Source organism: Euwallacea similis, chromosome 11 (assembly GCF_039881205.1).
Source record: "Euwallacea similis isolate ESF13 chromosome 11, ESF131.1, whole genome shotgun sequence".
In the NCBI taxonomy this organism is placed as follows: domain Eukaryota; kingdom Metazoa; phylum Arthropoda; class Insecta; order Coleoptera; family Curculionidae; genus Euwallacea; species Euwallacea similis.
In genome coordinates this window covers 2,893,871-2,907,616 of record NC_089619.1, presented here as the reverse complement: position 1 = coordinate 2,907,616, position 13,746 = coordinate 2,893,871, and the positions used below count along the sequence as shown (strand labels likewise).

Genomic DNA, 13,746 nt, shown 5'->3' with positions numbered 1-13,746 from the left:
TGGAATACGCTGAAACACTCAGTACGTGCACTAGATACAATAAATAAATAATGAATACTCAGTGAATATTCTCTATTATTTTTAAATTTGTAATGCCAAAAATATGTAGGACGAAATTATGAGTTATTAAAACAACGAACTTGAATGAATTATGGATAAAATGGAAATCGCTCCGCCTTTTTTCAATATTAAAGTCGGAATAACAAAATGAGAAAGTCTTGGGTATATTTGCCTCTTGTGCCTTTTCATTAAGTAGATAAATGAAAGAAGATTTCTCTGGAAATATACTGTCATTGAAAGATATTATCGTTAATATTCTCTAATGAAGGTCTCAAGGGACTGAAGCCCTTATAACGTAAATAATTGATGAATTCATTGCAAGTCACCTCATTTTTCCCCATTTCCCACCTCAATTTTGGTGGAGGTCCAAAGTCGTTTAATAGAATATTTAGCTAACATAAATTAAATGATCTTTCTATGCCGAATTCCAGGTAGGGTGGGCTATTTAATTTTCACCACATCATTCAAACCTCTTGTTATGAACAAACTGAGAATTTAGACGTAAAAGTGCTTCTGCTGTATATGTTTCGACAACGTTTTAAATTTTTATCAAGTATTTATTATAGCCATTAAACGAAAATCGCTCAGATAGTTTAGGAAAATAAATCTCCAAAATGTATGTATAAACCTGAACTACATACGCGTATGCACTTAATAAATGATGCGAGAAATATCCATAACCTCTCCCGGTAAAAGATCTTAATCAGGGCAAAATGGACGATTTTATCAGTCGGGCCATTACAGTTATGGCCCATTAAATCAGCTTTAGTCCTGACCTGGTAAAATCGAATTTTTTATGTCCTGAAAGCTAAAGCTGGATAAATAATAATTGATGGGCGTCCGTCAAATCAATTTTAATGTAGATTGTCGAGTCAAAATTTCATTTTGTACAGCAGTTTTATGCCCTTGTTCTAAAAAATAGATATAATTCTTCACATTCATTGAATCTCTCTAATTGGCTTTAGGTTCTTTTTCCAGAGTGTATCCCTGTTAAATTTATCCGTGGACTAATGATATAGCTCAAAATAGGGACCTTTCGTAGAAGCGACACGATGGATGTAATGAGATGAACCTCAATTTGTCTCTGACAGGGAAACATATTATATGCAAAGCTGTTTGTGCCCTTGTAATCAGTGTTAGTAAGCTGCTCTTTCGCTTTAGCTGCTTGCCATTTGTCTAATACCTTGATGGTATTTGCTGTTTGTTTGCTGTCGCAATGTTGTCCCAGAAGTATCCAAATGTTAGCTCGACTGATTGAGAAAGAGCACACAGCCATGACTTGTTTCAGAGAGTCTCTTGGTATTGGGAAAGTCGCATTATTTGATTTCTCTATGCCCCGGAGAATGTCGAGAAATTGTAACATCTGGATACTTTAGCGGAATTTTATTATGTTTCCAGAATGACATATGTATTTGTCTATTCAAAATAAGTGAAAACTATCAAGAAGTCGGTAAGGGATTTGATTAATGGATACATCAAACTTTTCTCTTTTCTCTTATCTTATACAATGTCCTTATCGGCACCCTCAAATTCCAGAATTTAATCGAATCAGATCGTTAGACCCGGACGTTGTAAAACTTCTCTATCATTCGTTAACTGAATAGTAATACTAAAGTGATCATTAAAAAAACCCTTAAGTAGATGTTCAAATTTTCTAGGCATGGTGTTGAAATTTAGAATTTTTTTTTATTTGAAGAGCTCGTATGTTTTCTTAACTGAAAACAGAATTTCTTGATCTTCCAATTACCAAAATTATCAACTTCAATTAATATTCAATGTTTAAGATTTCCTTTCTGTATTCTCGCATGTGGCCTTTTCTACCTCGTTTAATTTGGCCTTCTCACTGGATTTTTTCATTTGATTTGATTAAATATGCAGGGCTATAAAATTTATCTTGAAGCTTCATTCCTTTAAGCCCACCATTCAAGTGTTTGATTTATTTTCTTCTTGATCTGGATTTATCCTCTCTTATTCAGGACGTCAGAATCAGTCTTCCTTAAGTTGTTAAAATTTATTTTGTTATTTTTTTCTTAATTCGCAATTTTTTTTCTATTTTTTTCCATAAGTATATGTTGCTATTCGCACTTGATTTTTTTTGCTGGTTGTTATTGTTGATGATTTTTTAACTGATGTTTACTTGATGTTCCGTATCGTGGGCAAGTTGGGAATGGGAAGATTTGTGAGCTTTACATAACACGTTGATAGTCCAATTTCTTCTATTGCAATTTTCCGTGTAAATACTTGAAATATGAGTCAATACCAAGGGAGTATGTATAGTATTTTTATTTACCAACTCTAAAAGCCCTTTTAACTAACACAGAGGCGCGAAGGATATCGGTACCAGTCTTTTTCCACCAATTTAATCGAATTTCCAGCAGCTGCAATCGCTTTGATGTCACTTTTGTATACACACTCATTGTGACTATTTGTTTCTCTTTACGCTGCTGCTACAGTATTTTTATAGCTTTCAAAGGTTTATTTTTAGGGGAAACATAAGTAGGCCAAACTGCATATTGGGATTAACGCAGCAACAAAATCGATTATGTTGACACAAATTGCCTTGTTTTGGTCATAGTACAAAATACTGATACTGATTTACTTATGATAATAAAATATCTTGATATCCTCGTACGCGGAAATGGAGCTTATCTTCTTATAATCTGATAAACAAAGAGGAAGAAGGAAAGCTATCGAGACTTATAACGGAGATATGCGAGGGAACTAATAAGAATCCTACCTCCATATTAGATTCCATAAAAATGGAAATTTCCCTAAACCGTGTAAGTAAATTTTCTAATAATAGAAGGAGGAACTTTGGGATCGGAGTAATATATATTAATCTCCTCTCGATTCGGAATAGCATTTGAAAACTTGGAAATATTGAACCTTCAATATATGATTGAAGGCCCCAACCAAAATTAAATCCGGAGATATTATTAATTATTTATTTTAAGTGCAAACAATGTTTTCAATCGCTATTAGGTTAGAACCCCTGGTTGATCTGGAACCTGACAATTCTGTCTAAGTTATATCAGAAACTAGGAACTCGTTAGATTGTTTTCACGGTAAATTCCAGGTAAACCTTTGAGTTGCATTTTAATCTTTCAGGGTCGCTTTGAGAAAACAAGTTTTTCCTTGTTGCATACACTATTAGATCAGGAAACTTACCGATGTTACCAATTTTTTCCCAAGTCAAATTTCTATTTTCCATTCTAATGACCTAAAACGGAATTTCACGAACTGTAAGAGCATCTCTCTCACACACATAAAGGTCGAAAGGCATGACGGTCTTGGAATCCATTTATAATTAGATGGAAATTATAAAAGGCTGAACAGCGTTAATGCAGGCATAAAGGAGTCTATTGTGAGCAAATTTAATTATGTGAAGGCTTATGGCACTTTGCTATGAGTTTTATGTCAGAGCGGTTCCTTTAGTGGACGTCTTTGTTCGAACTTGCTGCTGGAAATAGTATGACGTTACGGCTATGTCGTCAGATGCATTAAGGGGTTCTAATAAAGGCAATAATGGAATTAACAGTTTCAGATCTTGCATTTCCTTCTTGTTTTCAATTCTTTAACTACAGTTTTATGTTTTTATTAAGAAAATATGGTTGGTTAAATATTGCTAAGAGACTAATTTTCGTTAACGATTAAGTTCTCGAAATACAGGGTGTTGAAATTAAAATTTCATGTTTTCATTACATTTTTGAACAGTAACAAGCCATTTTGGCTGAATTTGATATATCGGGAAAGTTAATGACTGGAAATTCAAATATTTTTATTTTATTTTTTTACCAATATAGTGCATCGTGTACTTAATAGTTTGTAGATATTCATTAGACACTGAGAGCTCTAGAGTAAATATATGTTTGATTGTGTTGTTATGGTTTGCTCTCAAACTTTTGAGATACTCTGATATATTCTAGAATGGTCGATATTTTGGACTGTCCCGAATCCATATAGTTTGCATCTCAATCAGTAGGGAAGCCACCAAGAGCAGTGTAATATTGTAGAAGAGGGAAATAATTACAATAATGACAAAGATATTCATTTCTAATACAGCTACAAACAAATCTACTTAACAGAGCGATCAAGGTTGCGAGTTTTTTAATTTTTTACTTTGATATTTCTTAGGACCAAAATGAACAGAAACACTAAATGAACTTTCGACCATTTAGTATTTCTGTTCTTGTGAAAAAAACATGTAGATCACAAATAATACATAATCATTCCTAGAAGGCAAATAAAAAAGTTTCCATGTGGGACTCCTGCAATACAGTCGCTGAAGAGAAAAGAAAGTAGGATTATCTTATTTGCTTTCTAAAGCAAAATGGATTCAGAATGGTCCAGTTGTAACGATTGTCTCCATTTTTCTTGAATTTATAGCGATCTTTCAGTTATTCTTACTATTTGTATGGGATTCATATAGTAACTAGTTGGATGGATGATTTACCGGGTTGTTGGGTGCCTGTTTTCTATAATCACTCTTATTGCATTCTGTTTTGTTATTTGAATGATTTGTTTAATTTTTCTATTGTATATGCCCTCAGTATACGCCCGGAGTCTCACAATGTTTTGCAAATGGTTGTTCGTCTAATCAAAGAGTGGATGAATGGACGAGTGTGTCGATTTAAAGCCACATTGACATATGCTTTAGATAGATTTAGGGTTCGGGCTAAAGGACTGAAAGCCCTCTGAAAATATCTAGCAAAGGCGTTAGCTCTATCGTTGTCTGTGTAACGTTTTGTTTCATTTTCGTTTGACTGTTCTAATAATATTTTTACATTTTTTTGGCTTGCGTTTTCATCCGTCCATTTACTGCTTTAAGTACTCGTAGTTTCATAAGTCTCCATTACGTTCCAGGCACATCCATAATTCTCTATTATGTCACAAATATGCAACTACAAAATATAATTCAACTGGGATCGAGCAGTCGTCCTTAGGGAGCTCTTGCATATAAATTATTTATAAAGTTTACAATATCCCAAAGATAGATATTTCTTATTCAGATGAAGCTCAAGAAAAGAGTTTTGTAATATGCATTGTTTGTAAGGTATTTGCTAATAAAATGCATGTTTGTTTCAGGCTGTGATTTTCGATGAGATCGAACTCACCGACTTGTGCCTAGCCGAGTGTTCAACTAAAAACGTCAATCACAGTTTTCAGGTACGTTCTTTTATAAAACTTACGATAAAATGACCTCGTAAATTGCCTAATAAGGCTGAAAAGATAAAGTCTAGTTAAGGATGGATGAGACTGCTTCTCAAAAATATAGCAGCAATATGAAACAGCAGCGGTCCTGAGATAAGATGTCTCGTATTTTTCTCCCTTGCCCGAGTTGGTAAGAGCGTCATTACTTTCTATGAAACATCTGTGCTTTGTATAAAAATGTGAAAAGGAAAATATACCGCTTTCCGTAAATGTAAAGCTTTATGAAATTGCATTCCAACATTCTGACTTCCAGGAAACACCTGAAATTTTAATTCCGTTGTGAATTCCAGAAATATGCAAATTTTATGGCGGGAAAATTAATTCACTCTTTGTTCCCACTCAATATATTTTACCTAATGATAATAGCAAAGGCAGTTCAAAAGATATTTAGTGCTTTATAGGGAGAATTATGTCTCTCTACCATTTTTAAACTAATAGAATTTTTCTGTCCAAAATGTCATCTAAAGTGATCACTTCGGTCAGTTTCTTCGCAGCAGAATTGCGGCTTCGCCCCGAGAAATTCACAAATCCGAATCTCCCTGAAACGTGAGCCTCGATTATTAGAAAATAGGTAAAACAGATTGAGCCTGTATCGCTAATAATGTTAATTCATTTACCCACCCACTAATTTAACTTGGGTGACGAACAGTCAAGATTATCAAAGTGCAATTTAACAAGATCTTGCTGCCTGATGGATTTGTCGCACGTTGCCTATGTAGGGAAAGACGCAATTTAATTAAAGGATAATGCCCTAGCAGCTAGGCTTGGTTGGCTATTCATTAAGATCGTTAGTAAGTATAAACACAAGGCAAACATTACCTCTAATAATAGACGCTTTCCTAAGGTGTAGATCTCCAATTCCATTCACCTTGTGAGTTTGCTAAAAACACTTTTTCAACTCCTCGATAATAATATAATTATATCAGCCGTAATTTAACTTTTAAAGTAGGTTATTCCTCCCTCCTTCTAGGAGGCGTTCCCGACGAAACAAACTTGAAAATAGTTACAAGGCAGTTTTACATTCAGGGGAAATTAAATAGAAAGCTCCCGCTTCACTGTGGCCATTCCTTGATTTCCCATTCTGGGACAAGAAAAATCGATATTCACTTCCGCATTGAACATTCTAATTTGGCTCTAGATTGGGAAAATTGTAATTTATGGAAACGTCAGCATTAAAGTGCTGAATAAAGTAATTAAGCATTTCGTTAAAACCTTAAAAAGCATACGAGCAGTCTTGAGTGCTGTTAAGCGAACAAGTGTCTATCTATATGTAAAGCATGCGAAACGTGAGTGGTTAAGTGAATTTTAATTTGTGTATTTAATTTGAAACATCGAGGGAATGAATAAAGAAAGAAACAGGTGCATACAGACGTATGTATTAAATGAAATTAATAAGTTGCGAATTTACCTTGATATATATTTTTTAAAGCTGTAGTAGCACTTGCTACAGAGCACTTGCATATTTAGGTTTAAATACAACTGCCCACAGCACTGCAGACTCCTCCACTTTAGCTTTTCAAAGATCAACGACATTTTCGCTTATTTTGGCAAACTTATCAATGCTCCTTATGAGTGGCCTCTCAAAGTTTTCGATCACTTAAGCAACTGTCCTATTAAATGAAGAGAACTATCTAAGAACCGTAAACACTTTAAAATTCAAATTGGTGCTTAACCAAAGTTTAATCTTCAAGAACTATTAGTAGATGAAATACCACGGAAAACGGATGATCACATCCATATAGCCTACAACTCAAAGGTGGAAGGTGGCAAAAACCGCTCTTCCATTCAGCATTGCTACTTCCTAGCTTGGTAAATGCAGGTTATAGCTTTGGTTCGATCCATCCGGCCCAATGTAGGCGGACAGGGCCCTTATTATCATGTGTCATGTGAGTATCTCGTGTGGGAAGGGCGGTATCAAAACCCATTAATATGTAAGGAGGTTGGGTTTCTACTCGTATGTCCTCTTTAATCTCACTTCGGGGAGATTAAAGAAGACGGGTAGATTTCATTCCGCCTGGTTGGACTAGGCTAGATCAAATCTCACAAATTTTTGGGCAATTGACAATACGTATATTTTCTCTAGGAGATTATCACACAACAGATGAGAATAGGTTCCTCGAAATCGACAATATAAACAACAAGTATGGAGTGTTAGTAAAAATGGTAAGTTGTAAGGAAAAAGTCATACCAGCGCCACTTGTCCAAAGATTTGAACACATCGTGATTGGAATGTAAAGGGTATCCCTGTTAGTAATTACTACTAACGAACAGAGAAAGAGAAATCGATCGTCAGGTGTATTATTTTCAAGTTTAAAGCCACGTACCCAGTGATGATGAAACAAATCTTGGTGTTTCCACCAAGAACTTTTTTGTCAAAGACCACCTTCATGGATGCAATTCAAGAACACGAGTGACCTTGCACAACTGCAAGAAAACTTGATTTCCCAAACTCTCGCAGGTCTTGGACGAAGCCATAACATCGCTCTACTTTATTCTGAATTCTTCTAAAGGGCTGTTAGTTGGTCGGTGTAATGAACTTGACGATTATCAGAATAGATTATGGGACGTTGAGAATCTATTGATATCACAAACTTACCTTTTTTGAATGCTTCTTAAATTTCAATTTCGAAGACTCTTTTCGACCAAAAATTAATATCATCAATAATTTGAAGTTTACGGCTCCTGACTTGCCTTATCCTGGCTATTATAAAAAATTTGGACATAAAAAAATATTTAATTAAAAAAGGTTGACGCCAAAAGTACTTCAATAAAAAAACGGCAATACTACAGCAAAACGCACAATATAAACCTCCCTATCTGTCTGTACTATGGGATTTAAAAAAACCTACAAGATCGACCTTTTAAAGGCATTTAAAGACTGCAATGCAAAAAAAACTACACTATATAATATATAATATATATAATCAAATATTATGTTTAATTTGTGAATTAATGTATATAAGGCAAACATATTGATATTTGAAAACCAGGATTAGTGAACTTAAAAGAAGTGAAAGACCTGCTTAACTTTTAAATTGTAAATAGAAAACTGCCTTCATGAAACGTTTCGGATGACCACTCACATCCCTTTGATTTCGACAATACGCGAATGATTAGCAAATAAATATTAGTATTCAAAGATTGTTTAGTGAAGCAATACACGTTGGAAAAAAGTACACAAAACATCAATAAAAGGAAGATATAGAAAGATTATTCTCCTCGAACTTCAATATCATTATATTTACAACAGTAATAAATTTACTACCCGAAGAACAACAAAGGAAGAGGAAAAAACAAATAAAAATATCAATATCTAAAATATTTGTTTCAAACTCGCACTTATTTTGTTCCCATTTACCGTAACCTTTTAGCAGTTATTAAAAAAGGAATAAGGTAATAATAACATAAAAAATCCACACTGATTTTACTCGTTAAGGTTTGATTACGACATACACGAGGATTAAAGCAGTACTTTTGTGATACTGATTCGTTGAGTTTAATTATTTTCTGGAATACCTGTAATGTCTTTTAACAAACAAAATTTGTATGTTAGTTATACTTTGTACATGTCGAACTGTGATCATACTTACCAGGTATATTTTTAATTAATACCTGTTGCTTAGTGTCTTCAAGTTGCCATTTGTTACTTTTTTAGCATGCCCGTGTCCTCAAAATGAAGATATGATTACCCATGATTAAAACTGGGAATGAAATGAGCCATCAATTGATTTTCTCATTCCTTATAATATTTTCAGATATTTGATAATTTCCCATTCAACACCGATTAAATAATGAAGCTCTAGCAATATCAGATACTCAATGAACTACTTTTTATTAGAGCATGAATTCGATAGCACTTCCTGCCGTTTAGGAAACTGATGATATGTCTATCATTATTTCATTATGGAAAATCATCGATCATTTAGTTTACAATCTCGATTTACCCTACTAATAAGTTTAAAATTCTCTGTAACAAAGGCCAATCTAAGATTGCGCCTAAGATTATTGTTATTTCTAAAATTGTGAAAATACCTAAATATCTAAATGTAGAATATAATGAAACTACTGTTAGTACACTTCCACAAGGATTTTTCTAAATAATCAATGGTTTCTTTACGTGGTATCATTTTACTCTTTGTAATATTTTCGTTTAATAACCATCTTCTCTGTATGCTTAATTTAGCAGATTTTTTCGCTCTATGTCCTGCTCTTCTCTCTCTGACCTACATCTACCCAAATGAGTAACACAATAGCTTAAACAGTACAAACAGACAATTAGTGAGGTAACCGAAGCTCCCTTTGAAGCAGGCAATATGGCCAGATTTATTGACAGAACGCTCGAGCTTTGCATTGCCCTGTAATTGACGACAAAACTTTAAGTGGTGCCGAACAGTCTACAGGAAAATGGCAGTCAAGTCAATTTCTCATTGTCATGTCTTTATTGTGTCAGGATACTACAATTAACACTTCAGCGAACTATTTCAGGAACACCTCGAGTTTCCTTATAGATAGACCCTCTCATCGAAATTCGACTCAGGTTCTCCTCTATTTTTATGTATTTATTTAAGTAGGGTGTTAGCATTTTAAGAGACAATCCAGGCTGCTATTGTTTGCTCGCTTTTATCCGTTTCAGAGACATTCACCACCTTACTTAAGATGTGTTTGTCACGAAATATCAAATAGATAGTGATACAGGAAAGACATGGAGAAAACTTTATTTAAAGTTTCACTACATGTACAGTAGTTCGTTAACTATTTCCGGACACCTTAAATGAATAACAAAATTAAAGTGACACTTCAGCAATTATAAATCGATGATGTCTAATATGAGAAGCGTTTACTTAATTAGTTGCAATATAAACCAATTAGCAGGAAGAGGTTTCCTTTATGAAACTTTTCACGGAATGTGATAGAGCACGGCCCTCGCGTTAATTAACTTCGTTATTCTCTTTTGAGTCTCTACTCTTAGTTGTAGAGGCCATTAAAAATATCCCCCGCTAAAATTAAAGAGACGTCTGATGGCGTCACTACGCCGACCTAAATGTGTCCATTCATCGAGTTCATTGAGAACGTAGGTCTATTTTTGAATCTCTTGCAAGAAGAGACTTCTGACTAAAAAAGAATTGTTTATAGAAGTTGGTTTGATGCATTTAATTATTATTCTGGAAATAATTTACATGTTGTTATAGAAGAGAGCTTTTAGCTGAAAATTATGGTGAAAGCAGCGATAATGGTATAATATAGAAAAACAGGTTTTACTAAAAAGCTAACGAACTTACTTATCAAGGCAAGAACTTTAAATCACTGAAAATGTTAAAAGAGTATGTCTGTAATACAAGAAAATCGGGAAAATATAAAATCTTGCTTCCTATAAACGTTTCCATTGTTTCGAATAGGTCAATCCACTTCTGGAGCTCAATTCTCCAAACGCGTGTAGGAGTATTATACAGGGCATTCCTGAAATGACTGTACAACACTCGACCAAAAATTCCTTAACCAAAAATAAGGCGTTCTAGAGAAATTTACCTATATCCAATATTATTTTGTTTTGCCGTTACAGCGCGCCAAAGTTCTTAAACTAATGTCATTTTTTTTCTAAATAATTACTAAACGCTTTTATCGATTTTAACTAATTTTGGAACTAAGAGTTACTACATAAATTTGGGTGTTTCGACATAAGCGGGATCTTTTTTAATGCGTGGAAATATTAAAAATGGCGCATGGTTCGTAGATAAAAGTTTGTATTTTCGTTACCCCCTGTATATAAATTACTTTTTTTGCCACACTCTGACTTTATTTTGAAATTTTTTTGTCTCTTATAAAATTTACGCCAGACATGCAATTTCTCGGGAAAACGATTATTTACGGTACCTTGCAATTCATCACTGTTGTTTAGTCAGAACAAAAACATGAAAACAGTTTTAGTTCTAAATCACTACCAACTTAGTTTAATTTTTATAAGAAATGTTCAAAATGTTGATCATTTCCCGGAATTCATAAATTCGTTTCAAAAATTAATTTGTACTTTGGGAATCGGGTTGAGCTTCTCATCTCAAAATTCTTCTGAAATCTAATGAAATATAGTAGGCAGAAGCAAAGTCAAGAGATATTGAGAAGTTAAATACAGGTATATATATAAGTAGTTAAATAATTAACTTTTTTAATCTTATGTAAGGGTAATGAGGGAAATATAAGTCTCTGCTGTAATATAAATACATTGGACGCATTCGTAGTACAGGGCCATACAAAGGCTCAACCTTGGAAAATATTCACTCATAAAACATAGAGCTTAAGAATTAAAATATCTAGATCGGTCTTTAATCTGTTAATTTTCGAAATTTACAAGATTATGAAATTTCGCAAAATTTTCAAGAGAGAGCTAAAAAAATCGCAAAACATTCTAATTTAAACCCATTCAGTTACCGCTTGGACGGTAGCTATAGTGCTACATGCCAGATGGGACACTTTATGGAGCATAAAGAACAGAGAATATGTAGAACATTCAGGGTAACCCTAATAAAAATGAGCTCTATGGGAACTTTTTAAATCATGTATAAAAAAGAAATACGGAGATGATTAAATGAGAAGATAATTGCATCTTAGTGAACCCTGAAACGTAAAATTTTTAAATAAAATAGGAATATCCGATTATTTCTTAAAATATTTGTTAGCGAGAGTTGGATAAAAAAATTCAGTTATGGTATATGGTGGCAGGCGAAAATCGAAATTGAGCTCGTTAGGAAATATTCTTACCATTTGCAAGACTAATTCAAAAATACATTAATATAATGAGCACATAATAAGATATTTCTAAAATGACCAAGGTTTGCCATAAAATATCGAATATCTCGGTGAATGATTTATCATGTCGAAAAAATAATTTTCCTGGGACATAAGTCTGGCCTGTATTATTTTAAAGAACTTTTATCAAACGGTAATTTATAAAGTTCAATAGTCCTAATAGATATACACTTTCTTTTTCAGCTTATAACCCCATTCAGATCATTAGTACTTTGCTGCGAATCACGTAGAGAAATGGAGGAGTGGCTCAGCGCGTTATCTGCTGCTTCCCAACGACGATACCACGATTTAGAACCAGACTGTCTTTCAGGCCAACATCATTGGTAAGTCTTGCGTCTCGTCAGAGTTGTACAAGCACATATCTCTGACTGAAATTCCAAATTAAGAAAACCATCAATTGCCTGAGCTGCCAAGAGCCCTCTTCAAGTGGGCCTAAAGCGAAGCTACGACCATCAAACAAGTCGATAATATTTCTTTACGCGACGCTGCTGTGCAATTTCGTAAAAGCTAATTTTTTATTCTCCCATCACCATCAGTTATGAGCAATAATAACTTACTGTAATAAATAGCCATGCATTCACAAACATTTCCAAATAACAAAATTCCTTTCATTTCAAGTAGATTTCAAATATAAATGTCTAGAATATCACGTAACATATACTAGGATATTACAGTAGTTGTTTACTATCAATATTATGAGATTCTGCAGTCAGAATGTCAGACAAACTTACTTCAACACACACTACACATTTGATTTTGTCGTAGTTCATGTATTAAAATTCAGAAAATGAAAATTGGTTGATGAAAATAACTATATTCGAGATATCGGTTTAATGTCTCTCTATCATTGGAAATGACTCTCAATCATTGCAAATGATTCCACAAACTCCCTAGGTATTTGAGCTAATTGCGAAATTTAATCGTGATTTGATTAGGGGGATTATGACGATTGTAATTTGGGAATGGAAGTAAATCATGTAGGTATGTGAAATTAATTAGCTATACGTTCTCTTAATATGCGTTGATGAATTAATTTTGAGGATCGCGCTTTTGGTGTTCTATAGATTACAGTGGGCAGTAGATATGCCCCGTTTCAACTAAGATAGGATTTAACAAGTAAATAAATAAATATGCAGTGTCCCAACGAGATGGTTGCATCGCTATTTATGACTCTTACAGTACATTTAGAAAAAACGCTCGAACACGTCAATTTCAGCGTCTAGGAGGAGATCTTTTATGTCCTATGCCTATCTTCAACCGTTTTGACTATCGTTTCTATGCATGTGTAACTTCGAAACAATAATAATCTTTTTCAATAACGCTTGTTTTCAATAATCAATTGTACAGAGCGATTTATAAAAAAGATAAAAATATACAAGGCGTAACATGTCATCATGTAGATATTTCAGAGGGCGATCATACTCTGCAAAATAGCAAAAAATTGCTAATAGACCCATAGTCAAAAATTCACCATTTTCCATATACAAGATGGCAAATTGTCACATTGTTTTCAGAACTGAACTCAACTCAACGCACACGTGACAAAGACGTCAAATACGAGAAAAAAAGTGAAACTTCGCCATCCTGTACATCGAAAATGGTGCACTTTTGACCATGCGTCTATTAGCATATTTTTGTTATTTTGCAAAATATTATCACTCTCTGAAATATCTC

At 33.8% G+C, this 13,746-nt stretch overlaps 1 protein-coding gene across 6 annotated transcripts in view; it reads left to right on the top strand.

The window, feature by feature from the left end:
• LOC136412135 (diacylglycerol kinase eta) overlaps positions 1-13,746 on the top strand; it is a 114,998-nt gene that overhangs the window by 44,278 nt on the left and 56,974 nt on the right. For all 6 annotated transcript variants that reach the window (XM_066395063.1, XM_066395062.1, XM_066395060.1 and 3 more), the window contains 2 exons: positions 5,146-5,226; positions 12,256-12,395. In XM_066395063.1, coding sequence (XP_066251160.1) covers positions 5,146-5,226; positions 12,256-12,395 — 221 coding nt within the window. The remainder of the gene's footprint in view (positions 1-5,145; positions 5,227-12,255; positions 12,396-13,746) is intronic.